This window comes from Puntigrus tetrazona, chromosome 23 (genome assembly GCF_018831695.1).
Source record: "Puntigrus tetrazona isolate hp1 chromosome 23, ASM1883169v1, whole genome shotgun sequence".
In the NCBI taxonomy this organism is placed as follows: domain Eukaryota; kingdom Metazoa; phylum Chordata; class Actinopteri; order Cypriniformes; family Cyprinidae; genus Puntigrus; species Puntigrus tetrazona.
Window position 1 is genome coordinate 17400852 of NC_056721.1, and position 19549 is coordinate 17420400.

The 19549-nt window shown below is 36.9% G+C and overlaps 3 protein-coding genes across 5 annotated transcripts in view; 2 read left to right on the forward strand and 1 right to left on the reverse strand.

The window, feature by feature from the left end:
• The window catches only part of LOC122329248 (inactive dipeptidyl peptidase 10), a 40486-nt gene extending 38489 nt beyond the window's left edge, over nt 1–1997 (forward strand). For all 3 annotated transcript variants that reach the window (XM_043225444.1, XM_043225443.1, XM_043225445.1), the window contains 2 exons: nt 1036–1108; nt 1184–1997. In XM_043225444.1, coding sequence (XP_043081379.1) covers nt 1036–1108; nt 1184–1407 — 297 coding nt within the window. In that variant the 3' untranslated portion in view covers nt 1408–1997. The remainder of the gene's footprint in view (nt 1–1035; nt 1109–1183) is intronic.
• Nucleotides 1998–4606: 2609 nt separating this feature from the next.
• On the forward strand, nt 4607–15804 carry cs (citrate synthase). Its single transcript, XM_043224253.1, has 11 exons — nt 4607–4768; nt 8640–8687; nt 8931–9038; nt 9508–9573; nt 10099–10230; nt 10958–11146; nt 11285–11484; nt 12425–12554; nt 12652–12753; nt 12887–13096; nt 13998–15804. The coding sequence occupies exons 1-11, from the start codon at nt 4718–4720 to the stop codon at nt 14166–14168; spliced, it is 1407 nt and encodes a 468-aa protein (XP_043080188.1). The 5' UTR covers nt 4607–4717; the 3' UTR covers nt 14169–15804.
• A 966-nt stretch (nt 15805–16770) lies between these two features.
• The window catches only part of coq10a (coenzyme Q10A), a 4896-nt gene continuing 2117 nt past the window's right edge, over nt 16771–19549 (reverse strand). The window contains exons 3-5 of the mRNA XM_043224254.1: nt 19172–19364; nt 18981–19082; nt 16771–18419 (exon numbers count right to left, since the gene is read on the reverse strand). Of these exons, the coding sequence (XP_043080189.1) occupies nt 18252–18419; nt 18981–19082; nt 19172–19364 (463 nt within the window). The 3' untranslated portion in view covers nt 16771–18251. The remainder of the gene's footprint in view (nt 18420–18980; nt 19083–19171; nt 19365–19549) is intronic.

The window sequence follows — 19549 nt, forward strand, 5'->3', positions numbered from 1 at the left end:
AGTTACAACATTCAATAGAAAGTTCAAGTCAAACTGTAATGCAATTAGTTAGAAACGAAGTGTAAGATTATACAACGTAACAGATTTACAAGTAACAAAGTAACAGTCGCATTGTAATATTACATTGTTAGAGTTACAAGAAGGAAAAGTCAGTTTGAAATATAGGGTTAAACTGTGACAGAATATAACCTTTACAGTTAGAAGAAACAAATGTACAATTTTGATTTATAAAGTCATTGTGTTATAAGAAACCAGTTACCAGAAACGGATATAGTTACATTGTAATGTATAAGTCACAGTTACAAGTGAGATCTAAAGTCAAACTGTGGCAGAATTAGTTACAAGAGATTGTGAGATATAAAGACACATTGTGATATTTAAAGTTTTAGTTGTGAGAAACTATTATTGTCACAAAGTTATGTGAAACAAAGTCACAAATGTTACATTTTAAGTTACATTGTGACACAATTACACTTCCACAGACACAATTGTGAGATTATGGGTTACGAAAGGTTCATATTTTGGTTTTGGGTGCTCCAAACAAGTGGTTTTCTTATAATATGCATTTATTTTTACCATATTTTTTTCCCGGTCGAATTCGAATTTAAAGATTTTAACGCTTCAAAAGTGGCACCTAGTGGCAAAGAATGAATTAGCGTTTTCATTCAGACCAACTTGAAAATCAAGTTTTCCCAGTTCTGCAAGCATAATAAATAGGCAGGCAATAAATGTTTCTTATTGATGCCAACAGGGATTCATTTTAAAAACGTATTGTTTCTTTTTCTTTTGAGAGACAATAACTTTATATGCGGTGGACTTTCAGATTTAAAACTGTGCAGGATGTTTTCACTTAGAGTTGTGTTACACGCTGAATGAAATGTAATTTTCAGAAATCCATAATAGGGGCACTTTAAAGTCATATTTTGTCGTTTAAAGTCACAGTTACGAGAAACAAAGCCACTATTGAATAAAAGGTTGCATTTGGGAATCTTCTGTCTTACGTGACCGAGATGCCGATATGTTGTTACTTTGCAGGCTGCGTCTTTGTTGGACGACATTCACAAGCTAAAAGACGAAAGCTTCCTCCTCATACACGGGACCGCAGATGGTTAGTCTCATTATATAAATCCTTGGCATACATCATTTGTGGATTTCCGGTCATGTTTTACATTTGTGTGTTTAGCGCGGGTCCATTTCCAACACAGCGCTGAGTTGTTGAGTCGTCTGGTGAAGGTAGAGGCCAACTACACCCTTCAGCTGTACCCAGACGAAGGCCACTCATTAAGAGAAGAGCGGAGCAAACAACACCTGCACCGCACACTCCTTCACTACCTCCAAAACTGCCTCAAATACGACCCCTTCCTCAACATAGAGGAGGAAGAGGAAGACGACGAAGAGGAAGAGTGATTTCTTCCACTGTGTCCACTCTCGGTCCTCATACGCGCCCGGCACTGGTGTCTAACTTCAGGATGCGTTATTTCACCAAAGGAAAAAATGAGCAAAATGGAGATCAAGAGGACCAAATTCACCAGCTATTTACCACAAACTCAATTTTGGGATGTTTTTGTTTGTTTGTTTGTTTGTTTTTTGTCCAGACTGCAACCTTCAGTGTTTCCTAAAGTCCAGGAAGATGAAACACAGCTGCTCTGGTTCATACAGTTTTCAAGGAAATCACGCACAGTATAATGCCAATCAACATCTTAAGTCAGATTATGTGCAAGATGGGTAAAAGATGCATGTTGATCAGATTTGATATTGCAGCGCCACCCTGTGTTCAAAGATGGAAAAAATACCAGTGGTTTACAGATTCAGTGTTGTTAGTATTTACTAAAACTTCCTTTTTTTTTGTTAATTGAATTAATAATAAAAGTATAAATATTAGGCAACATAATTACTTGAATAAAAACATAAATGTTGCCTTGGCTACTAACGGAAATAATAAGAAAAGCTGAAGTTTGAAAATGACTAAAAGTAAAATAAAAAGAAATTCAAGCTAAATAGAATTATTAAAAATGTTCAAAGCACAAATATAAAACCAAATAAAAATAAACAATATATATATATATATATATATATATATATATATATATATATATATATATATATATATATATATATATATATATATATATATATATATATATACATATATATATATATATATATATATATATATATATATATATACATATATATATATATATATATATATATATATATATATATATACATATATATATATATATATATATATATATATATATATATATATATATATATATATATATATATATATATATATATATATATATATATATATATATATATATATATATATATATATATATATATATATATATATATATATATTAAAATTAATAAAACATTTACATTGATTTAAATTGATTTAAATGAACACCATAATATTATATAAATAATGCTAAATAATACTGAACCGGATGCTGATATTTGGAAAGAATGTTGGATAATATGATGCAGAGGCATGGAACACAAATGAAATTGCTGACATGAAATTAAAGCCTATTTCACACAATATTCTCCAAAAAAAAAAAGAGTCTTATTCATTGACAGAAAACCGAATTAGCACATCTGTTTATCCGCTTTTTGGACATTGCCATTGGCTGATAATCTGAAAAATCTGATCTAAGATCTGATCTATCGCTAGCCTCTACTGTGGAAGATCTGATTGAATGTAATTTGAACCTGGCTCTTTATATGCATGACAAACCGGCTGCATGGTGCTGTATATTCTGATTCTTTCATAATCTCTGTGCCAGACACAATGGTAATTTGTGAAAAAAAAAGAACATTTGCATACAATGTGTTAACACAAAGCACACGGTGTGCACATACAGCAAGTTTTGAACATCTCCAAAGTATTGCAGTGTAAGTACACGGGCTGTTCTTGCTGTAACAGTACAAAATCAATGACTCACACTGCATGCTGCTGTTTACAGAAGCCTCATAAGGTCTCCAGCATACATCACGTCTCTTTATAAACGTCGAGCCCTGCTGTGCGCAGTTTCACACAGAGAGTAACCATATTTTAACTGACAGGCGAACTATTTAATTTCATTGCCATTGTCATGCATATGCAAATTTCACGTTAACAGATCAAATGTGCCAAATACTCTGTGACCAAACCTTTCGGTACTGACTTGTGTTACAATTATGAATGTGGCAGTTTGTGCATTTAATAATTTTATTTTATATTTATTTGTAAGATTATTTATGCAGGGTTTTTTTCATTTATATTTTTGACCAAAAAGAGGTCTGTAAATTTTGTTTAATCATGTGGTAAAATCAGAGTACTTTTATAGACAATGTCTAAAAAAAAGCATGTATTTGCATATGCGCTTTTATAGATAAACTGCCTTTCAGTAACTTTGGGTCGGTAAGATATTTTAGAAGAAATTAATACTTTTATTTGTCAATGCTGTTCATATTAACTAATCAAAGAATAAAAAAAGTGATTCCACAAAAATATTAAGCAGCAGAGCATATATTGATATTAAGATAAATGTTATTTACTGATACTAGAATGCTGAAGCAGTTTAAATTAACTTTGCCATCACAGTAATAAGTTGTTTTTTAAATATATATTTAAATAGACAGCAGTTATTTTAAACTGCAATAATATTTCACGATATCACTGTTCATATTTGACTAAGCAAATGCTGCCTTGGTGAGCATAAAATTCTTACCGTCCCCACAGTTTTGAATGGTAGTGTACATAAGAATATGCAGGTTTTATCGAGAAGTTCACCAGCTCATGACATTCTTTAAACATAAAGCTTATGAGAAAATCAAATTGGACAAAATGACTATTAAAGCAGGCTAGAGTCATAGAACACAAGATATGAGCCGTCCCACCTGCCTTCAACTTTCTCATTCACCTACCAATTAATGATTTTTTGTGACCTTCATGTATTGCTGAAATGTGTATGTAGAAACCTTGTAAGTTTTGTGTGTTGACATTGTGATGCAACTAAGCAAGTTACATATCCCAGAATGTCCTGTTGTGCTGTAGGTCCAAGAAAATCCTTCCTGCCAGAGCCATGACAATGTTACAGGCAGCATGAAGTCTGAAATGAACGTCCTTGAGCCTCTGTATCTATATATTTGTATTTAATGACCCTTTTCCAATAAAGTCTGAAATCTTTGTGTATATGCAGTCTCAAGTAACTTTAGGACAATACGCATGTAGACAAAGAAATAACTCACATCAGACTAGTTGAAATCGACAGGAAGGTTTATGATTTAAACCTTTATTAAAAAATTATTACATTTTGACACAACTATAATTTTGAGGTGCATTATTTATTTGTTAAAATATCAAGGTGCTAAAAAAAACGCATGTGACTTGATCTGTCACTTTACTTTTGGTCAGGCAGATTAAAGAACAACCTACAGCCGAAACGTCTGAATAATGTATGCGCGTTCCATTCCTGGGCCAATCAAATCAAAACGCGATGATTCGCTCCACCAATCAAAATAGGTTTTCTCAACTTAAACCAATCAGAACGCGCGAAACGCCGTTCTATCCTCATCAGGCCCTAACTCACCCAAACCGCGCCTACAACAGGGCCCGAGTCCCTTTTTCAACCTTCACTGCGAGCACGGTATCGAGAGGGGCACCTTCAAGCAGGGGTCGATAAAGAAGCACTTGCAATATTTATACACACATTCAAGAACAATGTCCTTCCTCTCTATCAGCAGACTAGCCCCAAGGCTCCTCAGTTCAAAGGTAGGAAATTTTTATTCTAACCCTAGTGAAGAAAACACAGGCTGCTACCGGTTAGCTTAGCTTAGCATAGATTACCTTAAAAACAGATAGCCAGTATGGCATATCTCTTACTATTAACCGTATGGAACATCTATTTTGAGTATTTTATGTATGAAAAACATTATCTTTATATGCCTCCCTCTTAAATTCCTACATTTTTCTTAAAAACAGTTAACTGTCAGCCTTGATAGCAATTTATAACAGCATAGGCTGTCAAATATATTGTCAAACGTTAAAACTAAAATCCCAAACATACTGTTAAGGAATTTGTGTTTTTCTTTTTCAGACATAGACGATGTGAAGTTGTTTTAGATTTAAAATGGTAGCTGTTTAAAGACATGACAAAGAAAAGCTCTATATATATTAGTTATATCTTGGTTGATAATGTGCATATTCGTCTCATGAGACATTCTTTCTTTTGGCACTTTAATCAGTTTTCATTTGTAACTAAATTTGACCAGTCACTTTGACATCTGTGATCTGCACCTGTTTAGTCATTAATTTATTAATGACCATGCTAGACCGCTATAATACATTTTAATAGGGTTTATTCACTGTATACATCAAGGGTTTTTAGTAGGGGTTAAATGTTCATAATGTATGAAGACCCAATATATATAACGTGAACAATCACCAAGGTGTTCTTAATATTACATTATAACTTTTTCTTTCCCCCTGACAGCATTGTATTCTGAGGGTTTTTTTTTTTTTTTTTTTTTTTTTTTTTTATTTACTAAAGAGAAATTTATTTAGATCTTTATATTCACATGTTATGTTTTGTATTTTGTTTTTTTTCCATAGACCCCTGTACTCCTTTGTGGGTCCCATGTTTGAAACCCCTGATCTAGTTTATAAAAGCTCTTGTGATCATGTGCGATTATGGAAGTTGTGTAATGTGAACATTTAGCACGAGTAGTTTCCTGAATGACGACATGTTTGGATTTGGGCTGTGATTTCCGTTTCTGCAAGTCGTACAAATGTTATTCCTCCATAAAGTTTTGTTCCGAGTCTGAAATGCTTTAAGCAATGTGTGTGACTGATGACGTTTAACATCTGACTAGATTGCGATTTGTGTTTTGCGAAAATGAGTGGAGGGTGTGTCGGTGCATGCATGATCTTTAGAAACTGGAATTATATCCATATACGGCTTCAGTTGTTCTCTCATAAGATGACTTTGCCTTTTATTGTTGCTATACAGATAAAACCACTGCGTCGCTGTTTGAATGACTTTATAGTAAAATAGGTTACTGTGCTCTTGTCATTCAGGGTTAATGCTCCATTCACACCCCTAGATGACCTTTGTACACCACGAAGAGTTTCTCAGCTTTTTTTCTGCTGTGTATGACACTTATGTAATCTGCTGATTGACAGTTTATAGGGGTGGCCGGGGTGCATTTTTATACCTTCCTTATGTAATTTTCTTTATTTCTTGGTAACGTGTTGGATCGTGTTCAGAATCCTGACCAGTAGTCTACATTGTAAATACTTTGGGCACTCAATGCAAGTAGGTTTAAATGACCTTGCAGAGATTCGCTTCTGTATTTGAATGGATATTTCTGTAGTGGTGGTCCTTTTTTTAAAGCACTGTTCCTTTTAAAGGATTCAGATGGTGGACAAGCATGTCTGACCTGTCTGACGCAGCTGTCCACCTGTCATCTGCTTTGAGTATAGAAAAAAAACATGTTTTTGTCTAAACAAAGTGGAGAAGAGTTATTAGAGCATTACCTGTCAATCTTTTATGTTTTTCTTGCCTAAAGAAAACTGATAAAGAGCCCTTTGCCTGTCCTGAAATTCTCTCTTATGGTAATTCTAGTGACCCCTGCAACACATGGTCCCTGCATCTATTCTGCATATAGGCTTGCTCCGAATAATAGAAGAACTGAGTCAAAGGTCATAGAATGGTTTAAGGTTGCTGTCTGGCTAATAGCCTATGCACATACTCTATCCTCTGCAACCTTTTTTTTTTTGTCGTTACCTTGAAGGTCACTGTTGTATAGCATACAATGTAGCTTTTAGAAGAAATTAATACATAAATGGGGGAAAAAAATAAAAAATCTCAAGTGTGTGTATAAAATATATGTATATATGTATACATGTATATAATTAGACTTGAGAAAATTTAATAACATATAGATTTAGTGATAATTACTATATCATTCATAACAATTTTCTAACATTTTTTTTTTCCACAGTTTTGTACATTTTTAAAGTTAAGTGCATCAATCAGGTGCAATTTGAAAGATACATCAAGAGTTTTTAAGTGATTAAATCGAAGTGTTAAAATATCTATGAATGTTTTTGCAAAATTGCAAAAAATGCATGAAGACTCTTAAGTGTCTGTGACCGCAGGTTTAAAACCTATTTTTTATTATTATTATTATTACTACGTTACTGAATTGCTGTAAATGTTAGAATTTATGCAGACAATAATCCAATTAGTCCAGACAATTAATTTGAAATGCTTTTTTTGTATTATGTTCTTTTACATATTTACCTCTAGTTTATGTGAAGTCTATTGCTTTTGGCATGTCTGGAGGTATTCAGCTACTACAGGGGCTTATATAATCACCCTCCTCTGAGCTCACACACCGGGTTCAAGCTAACAGCTGCCGGTAGCCTCACCTTTCTCACAGATTACACGGCCGTAGACTTGCAGGAAGGTCAGAGACTAGCAGTTACTTATCAAGAACAATACAGGCCGCCCCATAAATGAGCTCTAAACAGGATCGGAGTGTTTTTCTGGTCTCACTGCTACTGTATGTTATGGTGTGTCAGTAAAATCTTCAGCTTTAGAGTAGAGTGACTGGTATCTGGTGTCAAAGCATTGACCCACATGCTGATCAGGAGGCCAATGATGTAGAAAGCACTGGCTCTTGGACAGGAATGCGCTGTCATTCTCTGTGTAATCTAGCTCAGTCTTAGTCTGACCATTAAGGTAAAAGGAAGCATGGGCACTGTTTTTTTTTTTCCTAAGTAAAAGCCCCAAAATTCTAAACAAGCTCTCTTTTTATCTCTCGACATGTCATGCCGATCTGACCTGGCTTTACGTCCGCGCTTGAGTCATTCTGCAGTGGCCGTTCCAATCCGTTCCTGCTGTGAGTCAATCAGAGATGGCTCTTAATCTAAAGCTATATATAGATGTGAAGGATATGTCTCGGCGTAGGAAAGGGTCGGGCCATGCAGAAACTCATAATTCTTCCTGAAGCAATTCTGTAATAGAATTAGCAGTTGGATCCATACACCTGTCTCTGCAGAATTTGTGCTCTTTCAACTCCTTTGATGTTACTGTGAAATATTGTCATTGTGTGTGTGTGTGTCTTTACTGTGATATAAATTGTATTGAACCAAAAAATAAGGCGGTCATGATGAATGGCACAGTGGTAATAGTTCAAGACACGCTTCATCTCTGCTTGCTCTAGCAGGCTTATCTGTGCAGCAAAGGTGATGTAGCGCTCAAAAATGGCAGCTAATCAAGAAGTTGTAAAACATTATGATAGATAAATGCTTTTAGTGTTTTTTATTAATTAATTTTGTTAATCTATTAAAATTTATTGTTCCAACTATATGTAGCGTTCACCGTATCTGTGTTTTCTGGGCTTTTGACTTCAGAGCCTGTTGAAAATATTTATTCAGTAGAAACCTGTAATAAGAAGCTTGTAATTTGAATACAAAGGAATCGGCAACTGATGCATTTTGCATTGTGCAACCAAAGTCGCCTGCCTTGCAGCTGTCAGCAGACCTTCTGCAGTGAAATTTGATTGCTAGCCCAGGTTATGATGATCAGCTTCCTCTGCATTGCATCTTTTATCAAAATTGCTTCTTTCTCTTCCAGAATGCAGCATGCGTCGTTGTGGCTGCCAGAAATGTCAGCGCATCCACGGTACGTATCTGCATCTTCTTCAGATATCCTGGATCAGTGATCAAAGCCAGAACCATTTTGATTGCACTACAGAGATTCTATTACAGCCTTGCTTTTGATGGGAAGGCTGAGTCACATGAATCACATGTCTTGGGCAAATGATTTTTTTTTTTTTAAACCTCAAAAACAATTAGTTGTTAAATCTGTTTGTGCCTGATCCACTATGCGAAAGGTGACCATTTTTTTTCTCTTGACCTTATGTAGAATTTGAAAGACGTCCTGGCAGACCTCATCCCTAAAGAACAGAGCAGGATCAAGAACTTCAAACAGCAGCATGGCAAAACCACAATTGGTCAGATCACAGTGGACATGGTGAGAGAAACATCAGTTTTGTGTGCATTTTATTTTTCCTAACTTAAGTACTCCACGTTGGAAATCACAGGCTTAAATTTAGGGTAACTAGTGATGTTAGGTTTCATGTCACAAGCAATGTTGCTTAACATGTCTGACCAGTCTGATCTCGCACAATGTAGTGCTGCAAACAACCACAAACATAGCAATAGCTGTTTCCTTTCTGATTGGACCGCGGTTTTGTCAAGGACCCTCAGCCTGTGGCGTGAGTTCTGCTGCTCTCACGGCCATTGTTTTAGCTGAGTCATTTGGTCTTTGTCTCACTGCCAATTCTTCTATACTGTAGGTTAAACTGCACCTGAATGGCATTATTGCTGTCATATATGAGACTAGAACTAGAGGCCAGAGAGATGGAGGGCTGATTGTAGCTCAGAAAAAAAGTGTTGACATAGGTATTTTAATGTTTGAGTGCTGTTTTTGTTTTTGACAGGTTTATGGAGGAATGCGAGGCATGAAGGGTTTAGTGTACGAGACCTCTGTGCTCGACCCTGATGAGGTGCGTATACACATGAACACAATACCATGAAATGTTACATAAACCAGCTTATAATTTATGAAGTAATTACATATTGATTTGTTTTAACTTTTTTTTTTGTCACATTGTTATAGTGGACTAAATCATAAAAGTTTTAAGACTGAGCTAGATTTAGTGTTACAATGGTCTTTAATAGTAAAATGTTGCAGGTTACGGGTAATTTTCAAAAATCCATAATGTTGGCACTTTAATTGAGCCATCAGTCTGCAAATATTAGCCTTGACACATCAAATACACATTTTATGTTTTGAAACTTGAATGCATGATGAAAGTTTACGGCGTCATAGAAGCTCATCATTTGCACAATAGTATGCTGCTGTATGCTAAAAATAGAGAGTGGCACCACAGTGACTTGGATAAATATACGTTGATGTCAGTAGTTAACCCACTAACCCCTGAACCCTCTCAGAGCGTCAAGCTGCAATGTTTATTTTATTCAACGAAACCCACTGACGCCATCCCTCTGTTTATCGATTGCATCTGTAGGGCATCCGTTTCCGTGGTTACAGCATTCCAGAGTGTCAGCAGCTGTTGCCCAAGGCTCCTGGTGGAGAGGAGCCGCTGCCAGAGGGTCTGTTCTGGCTGCTTGTCACAGGACAGGTGCCCACTGAGGAGCAGGTGAGGATATATTCATATTCACTGCGTTCTTACTCATTAAAAACCCCCAGAGTGCCTAGAATTTGATGCGGTTGTCCTAGTAACATATCATTTAGGTGCTTCAAACATTGAACAGTGGTACTTGAGTGAAAAAAGTCAGTTTGAATTGGGACTGGATGATTAAGCAAAATTCAGAACCTTTTAACTGAATACATTTTCCCTATGCTCATGTGTTTTGCTGCATCTCATACGTGAGTGGTGCGTTTAAGCAATTGAAACTTTTACATGCCGTGCCACTCAATGATAGTTGAAATAATGGACCAGTCTGATAACCACGGAGGCAGGGCAAGCATTGCCAGCTTTTATGTGACTGCAACATGACAGAGTAGGGGTTCTGTGATGTGCTTTTATTTTATAAAAGTATTTCTGAGTGCTCTGTCCTATGGTATTGGATGCAAAGGCAAAAAAAGAAAAGAGAACTAGCTTTTTATGATGAAACCGAAACGTGACATTTCATAAGTCGTCCGTTTTTGCGACTCATTGTAGGCATATATTGATTGCTCTGAGATTGACCGTTACACTGTCTTGTTAGGATGTTAATCAAATTGTGGTCCTGAACAGTCAACCATAAATAAAAAAAAAAAATCTTTCAAATATCTGTTGAATATAACAGACTTGCCAAAATGCTACACAAATATTGCCTTTTTATTTAACTTTTTTTTTTTTTTTTTTTTTTTTCCTGTCTTAGGTGAGTTGGTTGTCTAAGGAGTGGGCTAAACGTGCGGCCCTTCCCTCTCACGTGGTCACCATGCTGGACAACTTCCCCACCAACCTGCACCCGATGTCTCAGTTCAGTGCCGCCATCACGGCTCTGAACAGCGAGAGCAGTTTCGCTCGGGCTTACTCTGAGGGAGTTAACAAGGCCAAGTACTGGGAGGTGAGTCACTGAAAATATTTGTGCTAAATACTTTTAAAGGATAAGTGTGTGTGTAATGCTAATTACTATGACTAAAACAACTCCAACAATGTTATGTAAAGCGAGTCATTCAAAAGAATTCATGGCGTTTCTGTGTAGTTTGTGTACGAGGACTCCATGGACTTGATCGCCAAGCTCCCTTGCGTGGCGGCAAAGATCTACCGTAACTTGTACCGTGAAGGAAGCAGCATCGGCGCCATCGACTCCAACCTGGACTGGTCACACAACTTCACCAACATGCTGGGCTACAGCGATTCACAGTTCACAGAACTCATGAGGCTCTACCTCACCATCCACAGGTGATGACCTACAAACTCGCTGACTCGTTCATCACAAACTCCTCCTCCACAGGTTCATTCGAGGCAGAATGAGATCGGCTTGGACTTGTAACCTTTGTGATTGCTCTCAAATACGCTCTCTTCTTTATAAACAGGCAAGATTTTTAGCTCAGCCTCAGGGAGAAAAGCATATTAGTGAAGCTTGTTTCCAGTCCTATTTGGGGAAACCTGACTGCATGTGATCAAACTGGATCTTTCACACTTTTTGTTGAACCGCTACTATCTGAACCAAAAAAAGAAAGTGAAAAGCTTTACCGTAAACTTAAATGTCAGTCTCTTCCCGTGCTAACCCCACCTTGAAAAGTGATTTGTGTCTAGTAATTTTCTAGGGCTGCAGCTATCATTGATCAAGCTGTGGATTAATAAATAATTGACAGATTTGTCAAGATAATTATTGCTTATTTGAGGTTTAATATACAGCTATGTAGAATGGGACTTTGGACCAGTGAGACCTGCAATCTGTGCTATCATAGCCAGTTATCACTTTCATTGCTTATTAAATGGATGCAACTGAAGTGCTTTTATATACTGGGTTAAATATGAATCAAAACAATTTTCCATTTTTAGTGCCACGTTTTCTATATATATTGTATCAGGTTAAGTTCCCTAAATGGTTACCAGCAATTCTCCCTTGCTGGGTAATAATGGTAAACTTTCAAACATCATGCAATTTTTAAAAAAATATTGTGTGGTGCTTGGTTTTTAAAAATGTCTTTCTGTCTCCTTTTTATCAGTGACTGCAGATTTTGTTCAGAAAACTGTTATTGTTATCTTTTAAGAAAGAAAAAGGATGAGGAATGACTGTTTAACATAAGTGAATAAAGCCTGCCCTCTTGCTGTTGTGTTAGATCACTTAGTCTTATCTAGTAACCTTATCCTTTTTGTGTGCTTTTCTTTCCAGTGACCATGAGGGTGGAAACGTTAGTGCGCACACTAGTCACCTGGTAGGCAGCGCCCTTTCTGACCCCTACCTCTCCTTCAGCGCTGCTATGAATGGCTTGGCCGGACCCCTGCACGGATTGGCCAATCAGGTTTGAGCCTTAATGTGCTTAGTGTTGCACAGGGCATGTGGTTATGAAATGCTAACCAGCTTTGTGTTTCCTTTTTATTTGCTCTTGTGTCCTGTAGGAGGTGCTAGTGTGGCTGACAGCCCTGCAGAAGGAGCTCGGTGGTGAAGTGTCTGATGAGAAAATGAGGGATTACATTTGGAACACCCTCAAATCGGGCAGAGTGAGTGCTTTTGCTATATTCCAACTCAATAGGAAATGCATCAACACAAAATCTCAATGCAGATTGATCAAAATAAAATTGATGATTAGGTTCGTTGTTTTTAATTTGTTTTTTTTTTGTTGTTGTTATTCAGGTGGTGCCAGGTTATGGCCACGCTGTTCTGAGGAAGACAGATCCTCGCTATACCTGTCAGCGTGAGTTTGCCCTCAAGCACCTTCCCAATGACCCTATGTTCAAGCTGGTAGCTCAACTCTACAAGATTGTACCCAACGTGCTTCTGGAGCAGGGCAAGGCCAAGAACCCCTGGCCCAATGTAGATGCACACAGCGGAGTCCTGTTGCAAGTAAGTTACTAGAAACCAGATAAAAATACACATTAATTTTAGCACAGACTTGACTTATTTTTGTCAAGTGCCACTAAAATATCTTGTGTGCCTGGTTTAATTTATGCTTAATTTTATATCAATCATTTATATTAGGGCTGCACGACACTTGCTATGGGAATTGAGGGGGGTTTTTTCTCCATGGAAATTGAGATCACAATTCTTCTACATGATTCTCATTTTTCAACCAGAATGTATTTAAGTACAAAAAACCAAACAAAAACCTAGCCTATGTTCAAAGTATAATGAAGTTTTGGAGTAAAAAAAAAAATAGCCTCTTTTTGTTATTTTTGACCCCTTAAAGTGACCTTTTTAACATTAGTTGAACATAAGAGAACGTTAACAATAAGTTTTGGTCCAATTGGTACAGAATTCTGGCACTAAATGTAGAGATTAGTGGTGTTAAGGCCATACTTCATACTTAGTATACTACATAGTATACTTCAGCAATCCGCGTCCGCATGCAGGCAATCAGAGACGATGCAAATCAAGTAGGTGATACTGCGCATGTGTCAGATTCATTCGTCTGCACTCATCTGCGGTTGAATATACTTCAAAAGCTGTGTAGACATGCTGTGCGCGAGACTGAACGGGAAGCAGAAAGTGACATATTTTATGTATTAGTTATAAAATGTATAATTTTTTATAAAAAATATTATTTATATAAAATAAGTCACATGAAATGCTATTGTTTGTATAAATAAAATACATTCTTAGATTATTTAGATAAAAATTACATTTAACATTTAGTTACGCTAAAATCACATTGGTTTATTTTCTTCCCTTTTCTGTTTCTACAGGTTACGTAGTTTTACTGTGTGCTCTGTTCATCATCTCCTGTTTGTACTCTTGTGTTTTGCAGTATTATGGCATGACTGAGATGAACTATTACACTGTGTTGTTTGGCGTATCCCGAGCTTTGGGCGTCCTCTCTCAGCTGGTGTGGAGCAGAGCGCTCGGCTTCCCCTTGGAGCGTCCCAAGTCCATGAGCACGGACGGACTCATGGCTCTAGTTGGGGCCAAATCAGGCTAGAGAGTGAGAGACCATGCCAGCAGAGTGGGGACAGGAAGGGGAAGAGCCTAATCTATTAGAAACAAGCCCCCAGGCTAAGGGATTTAAAGAGACAGTACACTTTTAAATTTCATCTAAAAAGGGCCTTTGTTATTAATGTAACATCAAGATTACACATCTCATTTACACATTTATTAGTCTTTCACTCCCAGAATTTACATGTAAAGCTACTTTTTCAGATGAAATGTGTAGACGCATTACACGGTCACTGCTTGCAGTGGCTCCTTTTAAGTATTCCCACAGATTTATCCGACCATATGATGCAGCTATGGATGTAGCGAGGTGGTGTTTTGGAGAAGGCAGTGTTATTGACCAAGAAAGATGCGTCTTCCCAGAAATCACTTCTCTCCTTATTTAAACTAATAATGGTTATTAAATACTAGTAAATAAGAGGTAGTTCACATAGTATGTAAATACACCCTTAATCCTCAGCTCTCACACCAATTATATCACTTTTAGTCTTTGTATTTTTACTCTCCTGAGGTCAGATGTTCACTTGAGCCTCTGTTTGTGTGAGGAAATGAATTGTCAAAACCCTGCTCTGAGCCGGTCAGATAATTTGACAAAGTTTGACTAGGCGTCCCTCTCGTTTCTCCTCGTAAGAGCACTCCACGATGGCAATACGGTCCTCTCTCAACAGAATTGATTCTATGAGTTCAGTTCAACTTGGGTAGCTTGTACATTTGTTTAAAAGGGTACTGCCCCTTTAAGTTATCTCTCATATTGCTCTCTGACTTCAACCAATCGTCTTCATCTTCCCGTCTGTTGTTTGTAAGCACCTCTTTATTTGAAATGACCAGTCCTCCTTTATTTCATCAGTGAACATATTGGCTTTGATTTAAGTTTGTGTCATTCACACAAGTTATGTACCAACTTGAGAGCAAAGGCACTCAAAATCTGCCACTTTTTACCTGTTTTAGTGTCTCTTTTTCCCAGTGTTTTGAAGAATGATGTCTTGTATAAAAAGGAAAGCTATCATTTTGTGTAGGTATACATAAGTTGTGGTTTTATTTATTCATGTAAATATAGCTTTGAATGTATGAACTGCATATCAAAACACTGTCACACCATCCCTGTTATTCAAACCACTTTTCTGTAATGGCTCTCTTAACCCTTTATTTTAAGTAAACTATACCTTTAATATAATTTAAAACATGACTTGTACTGCTGTGACGCACATGGGTCCTGCTCTCTTGCACGCTTGCTCTCAGGTTTTTTTTTTTTTTTTTTTTTTTGGATAATCTAGCAGCTATTTTAGCTAGTCGGTCCATAAGCACTCCATTAACTCAATGGCACTTTCCCCCCCAATCATCATTTCCCACTTATCTAATAGCGTGAGAAGAATTGTCTGGTTTGCTGTGCCCTTTTTTGTTTTCATCATGATGTACGTGATTGGTTGATGCGATGTCGGGTAATTTAAATAACGAGGAATGTGAATGTGGAGATGATTGGTTGAAGTCAGACGCACCAGGGGAATTGGGGAGGGGAACAAGAAATGGGGAGGGGGTTGATTGGGGAAAAAGAAGCTTAGGCGAACAAAGAGAAAAATATCGGAAAACTTGACAAAAAAGGAAAACCAATAAATGTTTTTAACAAATCCTTGAGGCATTTTCTTTATTTCTACATGAATGTCTTTCACTTAATGACTACTGCACAAGATTAAACTGATTTAAACAAATTTGGTCATATTCTAATGTTCACTAGCAATGCCAGTGTATACTAGAAATAGTACACTTAGAAATTAAAGTTCTTTACTGGCATCACTGAAATCTTTAGCATCCATGAAAACCCTTTAAATTATTTTAGGAACTTCTCTAGACAATGCGGAAATAAACTACTTTCTGAACCTTTATTTTTAGGAGTGTAGTTGTATATGGAAGGTCCATATGTGGTTGAAAATAATCTGGGCACTATGCAGTTGTTTAAAATAACTTTTTCAGCAAAAAACAAAAAGATGTTTTAAAGCATGTTGGGAACCAAGCTATAGACAGTAGTTTATACACGCACATTTAAAAAGTTATATAAAGGTATACAAATACTACTAAAAACTGCACTGGATTAAAAAGAAAGCGGATACATTTCTCAATATCTTTATGTTCTACAGCAGAAATTAATAAATGCAGGTTTGGAAAGAAGTGGGTTGAGTAAATGATATCAGATTGTATGTAGTTATTGCTCAAATATAGTCATCTTTAATGGATCGATTTTGAGTAAAGATCTTCATGTCGGGACAGCATGAATAAGAAACTCCACCAAGGTCTCACACACACTTATAAATACATGACCCAGATACCAGCACCTTCCTCAGATTTCCTCGACCTCCGCTGCCGCTTTCACTTTGTACTCTTCGTTCCTTGGTCCTCCACCGCTGTTACGTTTTCACTAGTACTCGTATCTCCTCGACGTGGGCTCCTACTGTAATCCAGCTGATTACCAATCATAAAACTACCGCTCTTTAAGAAACCGTTGACAAAATAATGCACATCAAGTTCAAATACATCATAATTCCAAAATCCGGCTCCTAATGAATCCCAAGCAGTTCAAGTGAAACGCACACAAAAACTTGTTTGGAAATAAATTTATAGATTCTCAAAAGAAATGCTTGTGCAAGATCATAACACTGACGACAGGCCTGTTGACAGAGAATTAAGGTTTTACCGAACAGACAACATTCAGAGAATTAGTTCCTTAAACTGCGCTCTTCTTGGTCTTACGAAGCACTGCTCATCTCTTTGGTTCGTATTCACAGTTCTCCAAGCAAACATTCTCACATTTAACAATGTTTTTACATAATAAATCCTAGAAATCTACTAAAGGTGACATTATTTCCACGGAAGACTCTAATACAGGTGTTTGATACAGCACAAATAAATTACCAATGGACAGCTCTCGACAATTACGTTTTTTTGAAGTCATTTAGAAACGCCATGAGCACTTAGATAAGGCATTGAAATGGCTAAAAATAAAATCTCATAAAATAAACGTGGGAGAAAAATGTCCGCTTTGCTTGCACACGAAGCTCCGCTAGCTCGTACTGTAGCTTTTCAAGAAAAATCACAATACACACATACAGTAGTGTTTAAACATTAAATGTAGCGACAAATCAGAAATGGCACGGTCTACATGAACAGGCACACACTGGGATCACTATTAGGGAACGACAGGCTGAATCCGTATATTTCTTTCATCTGAAAAGCCCTGAGTTTGCATCCAATGAAAGCAAAAGCATGCTAAATACAATTCAATTCAAATACTAAATCCTTCATTACAATGCGCTACTTCTATAAACATAAGTGTTTTGTTGTCTACGAGGATAAATATTTAAGTGAGAGAAATATCTGACGTCGCTCTAACCGTACGAGTCATATTTATTATATTTACAGCCGTGTTTGGAGTCTCCTCCGAGTGTGACTTCTTGAGATGAGTATATTATAAATTCAGTGCGGTGTGGAAGTCAAGTAGGTCACTTTGAGCGCGATCAAATTCAAGCAGTTTAAATCCATGTCTAGTCGTACGTAGAGTCGCTTTAGTAGGGTTAATCTGTGCCTTTTCCATGCTGTTGATTACCACAGAAAATAATATCGACTTAAATATTAGCCCGCTGAGCGCATGTAAGGGAAAAGTAAACAATTGTTGTGCTGTACGTGTTTTATCGTTCGCTGAGGTGCAAGTCGAAAGTATTTTGTGTGGTAAGAAAAAGATAAAATGGTAAGTAATAAGTCAGATTTGGCCCCAATAAACCCACAGCAGGACCGAATGAGTAAACCAGATGAAACCGTTTTTCCGCCTTCCAATCTTACCTGTCAAAATGTGCGATAATTAATCTTCATTTCACAGGCAAAAAGCAAACCAAAACAAACCAAAACAAAAAAAAATGCAAGTTTAAGGTGCAACACCTCAAACGAACCGAAATCGTTTTCTAAAATTAAATGGTATCTGTCGTACCATCCCAATGTAATCTAGCGATCTGATTTGTCGTGTGATAAGCGTCTAATCAGTTTGGTGAGTTCCGGATGCAGGCGGGTCCCGCGTGAAAGGTGCACCTCACGTTTGATGGACCTCGTGAAACATGAGCTCGCGGGGTATCCTCGTCTCGGGCCCGTAGAGTTTGCCCGCTCGCCGCTCGAACGCCGCCACCATCTGCTTCACCACCTCGTCGAAAAACACGGTCGCTAGCTGTGAATGCAGCAATGAGCGGAACTCGAATGAGACCTGAGGAAAAACAAAAACATCCAGAGAGAAAGAGACGTGGCGAGTTTACTTATTAAGGCGAAATACTAAAATTACTAATAGAAGCTAAATAATATCTTAAAACAAAAAATTAAATAAAAACTAAAATAAATATCAGAACATATACATCTCATATTTGGTGTACAGCACTTGCACATCATTGCTTTTTTGTTTTTATTGCTTATATTATCCTCATTTGTTAAAAAACAAGCAGATACAAAAAAACCAACACTAACAAAAAAAACTACTTTAAAAACTAATAAAAATAAACACTAAATTGGTTAAAATTAATCTTAAAAAAAAAAAAATTAGTAAAACATTACTAAAATGAAAATGAACTAATTTGAAATATTAATGATTACCAGAGTAAACTAAAAAAATCACTGCTGTACAATAATGTCTGACCTCTTTTGGTTATGTCTGATTAAAAATAATGAAAGTTGCATGTTTGGGTAGTTGTATTCTACAAGCTTGTCAGCCCCTAGCAACAGTAACCAGGGGTGGGGGTCAGCTGGAAAACAAAAGTCTGTGAAAGATACTTACAGAGAAGTCTACAGTACACGTGCGAGGATAGCCAGGAATACCGGGACTAAACCGCCATATTGTCTCTAAATGATTGAAGAGTTTACCGTCCGAACACACCGCCTGAAATCGGAAAATATAATTCATTATTTACAAAATGTACGTTTCCTTTAATTTCAGCGATGACGACGTGGAGCGCACAGAAGGCTTACTTTGACCAGATGTGGCCGGACGTGGCTGATCATTGAAGTATATCGCTCAAGAACCGGAGGGAAGCCCACTTCCAGCTGAGCTTTGGCATGACCGGCTCTTTTCATGATGGTCTGGGACTTTTTACACCACGGTACAAAGTGTTTGTAGTCATCCACGTTGGCTACGACATCATACATCTCTTGCATCGAGTACCTACAGATCAAAATACACGTACGTCTTTTTAATTTTACAATCAAGTCGAAACCAATGCAATTCTTTCAGAAATGGACAATAAAACGGTGCTGTAGTTGTCAACTAAATCCGTTTAGAATCATTTTTGTCGTTTGAAATACAGCTATAATAACATTACATGAACGTACTGAAATTAAATACGTTTA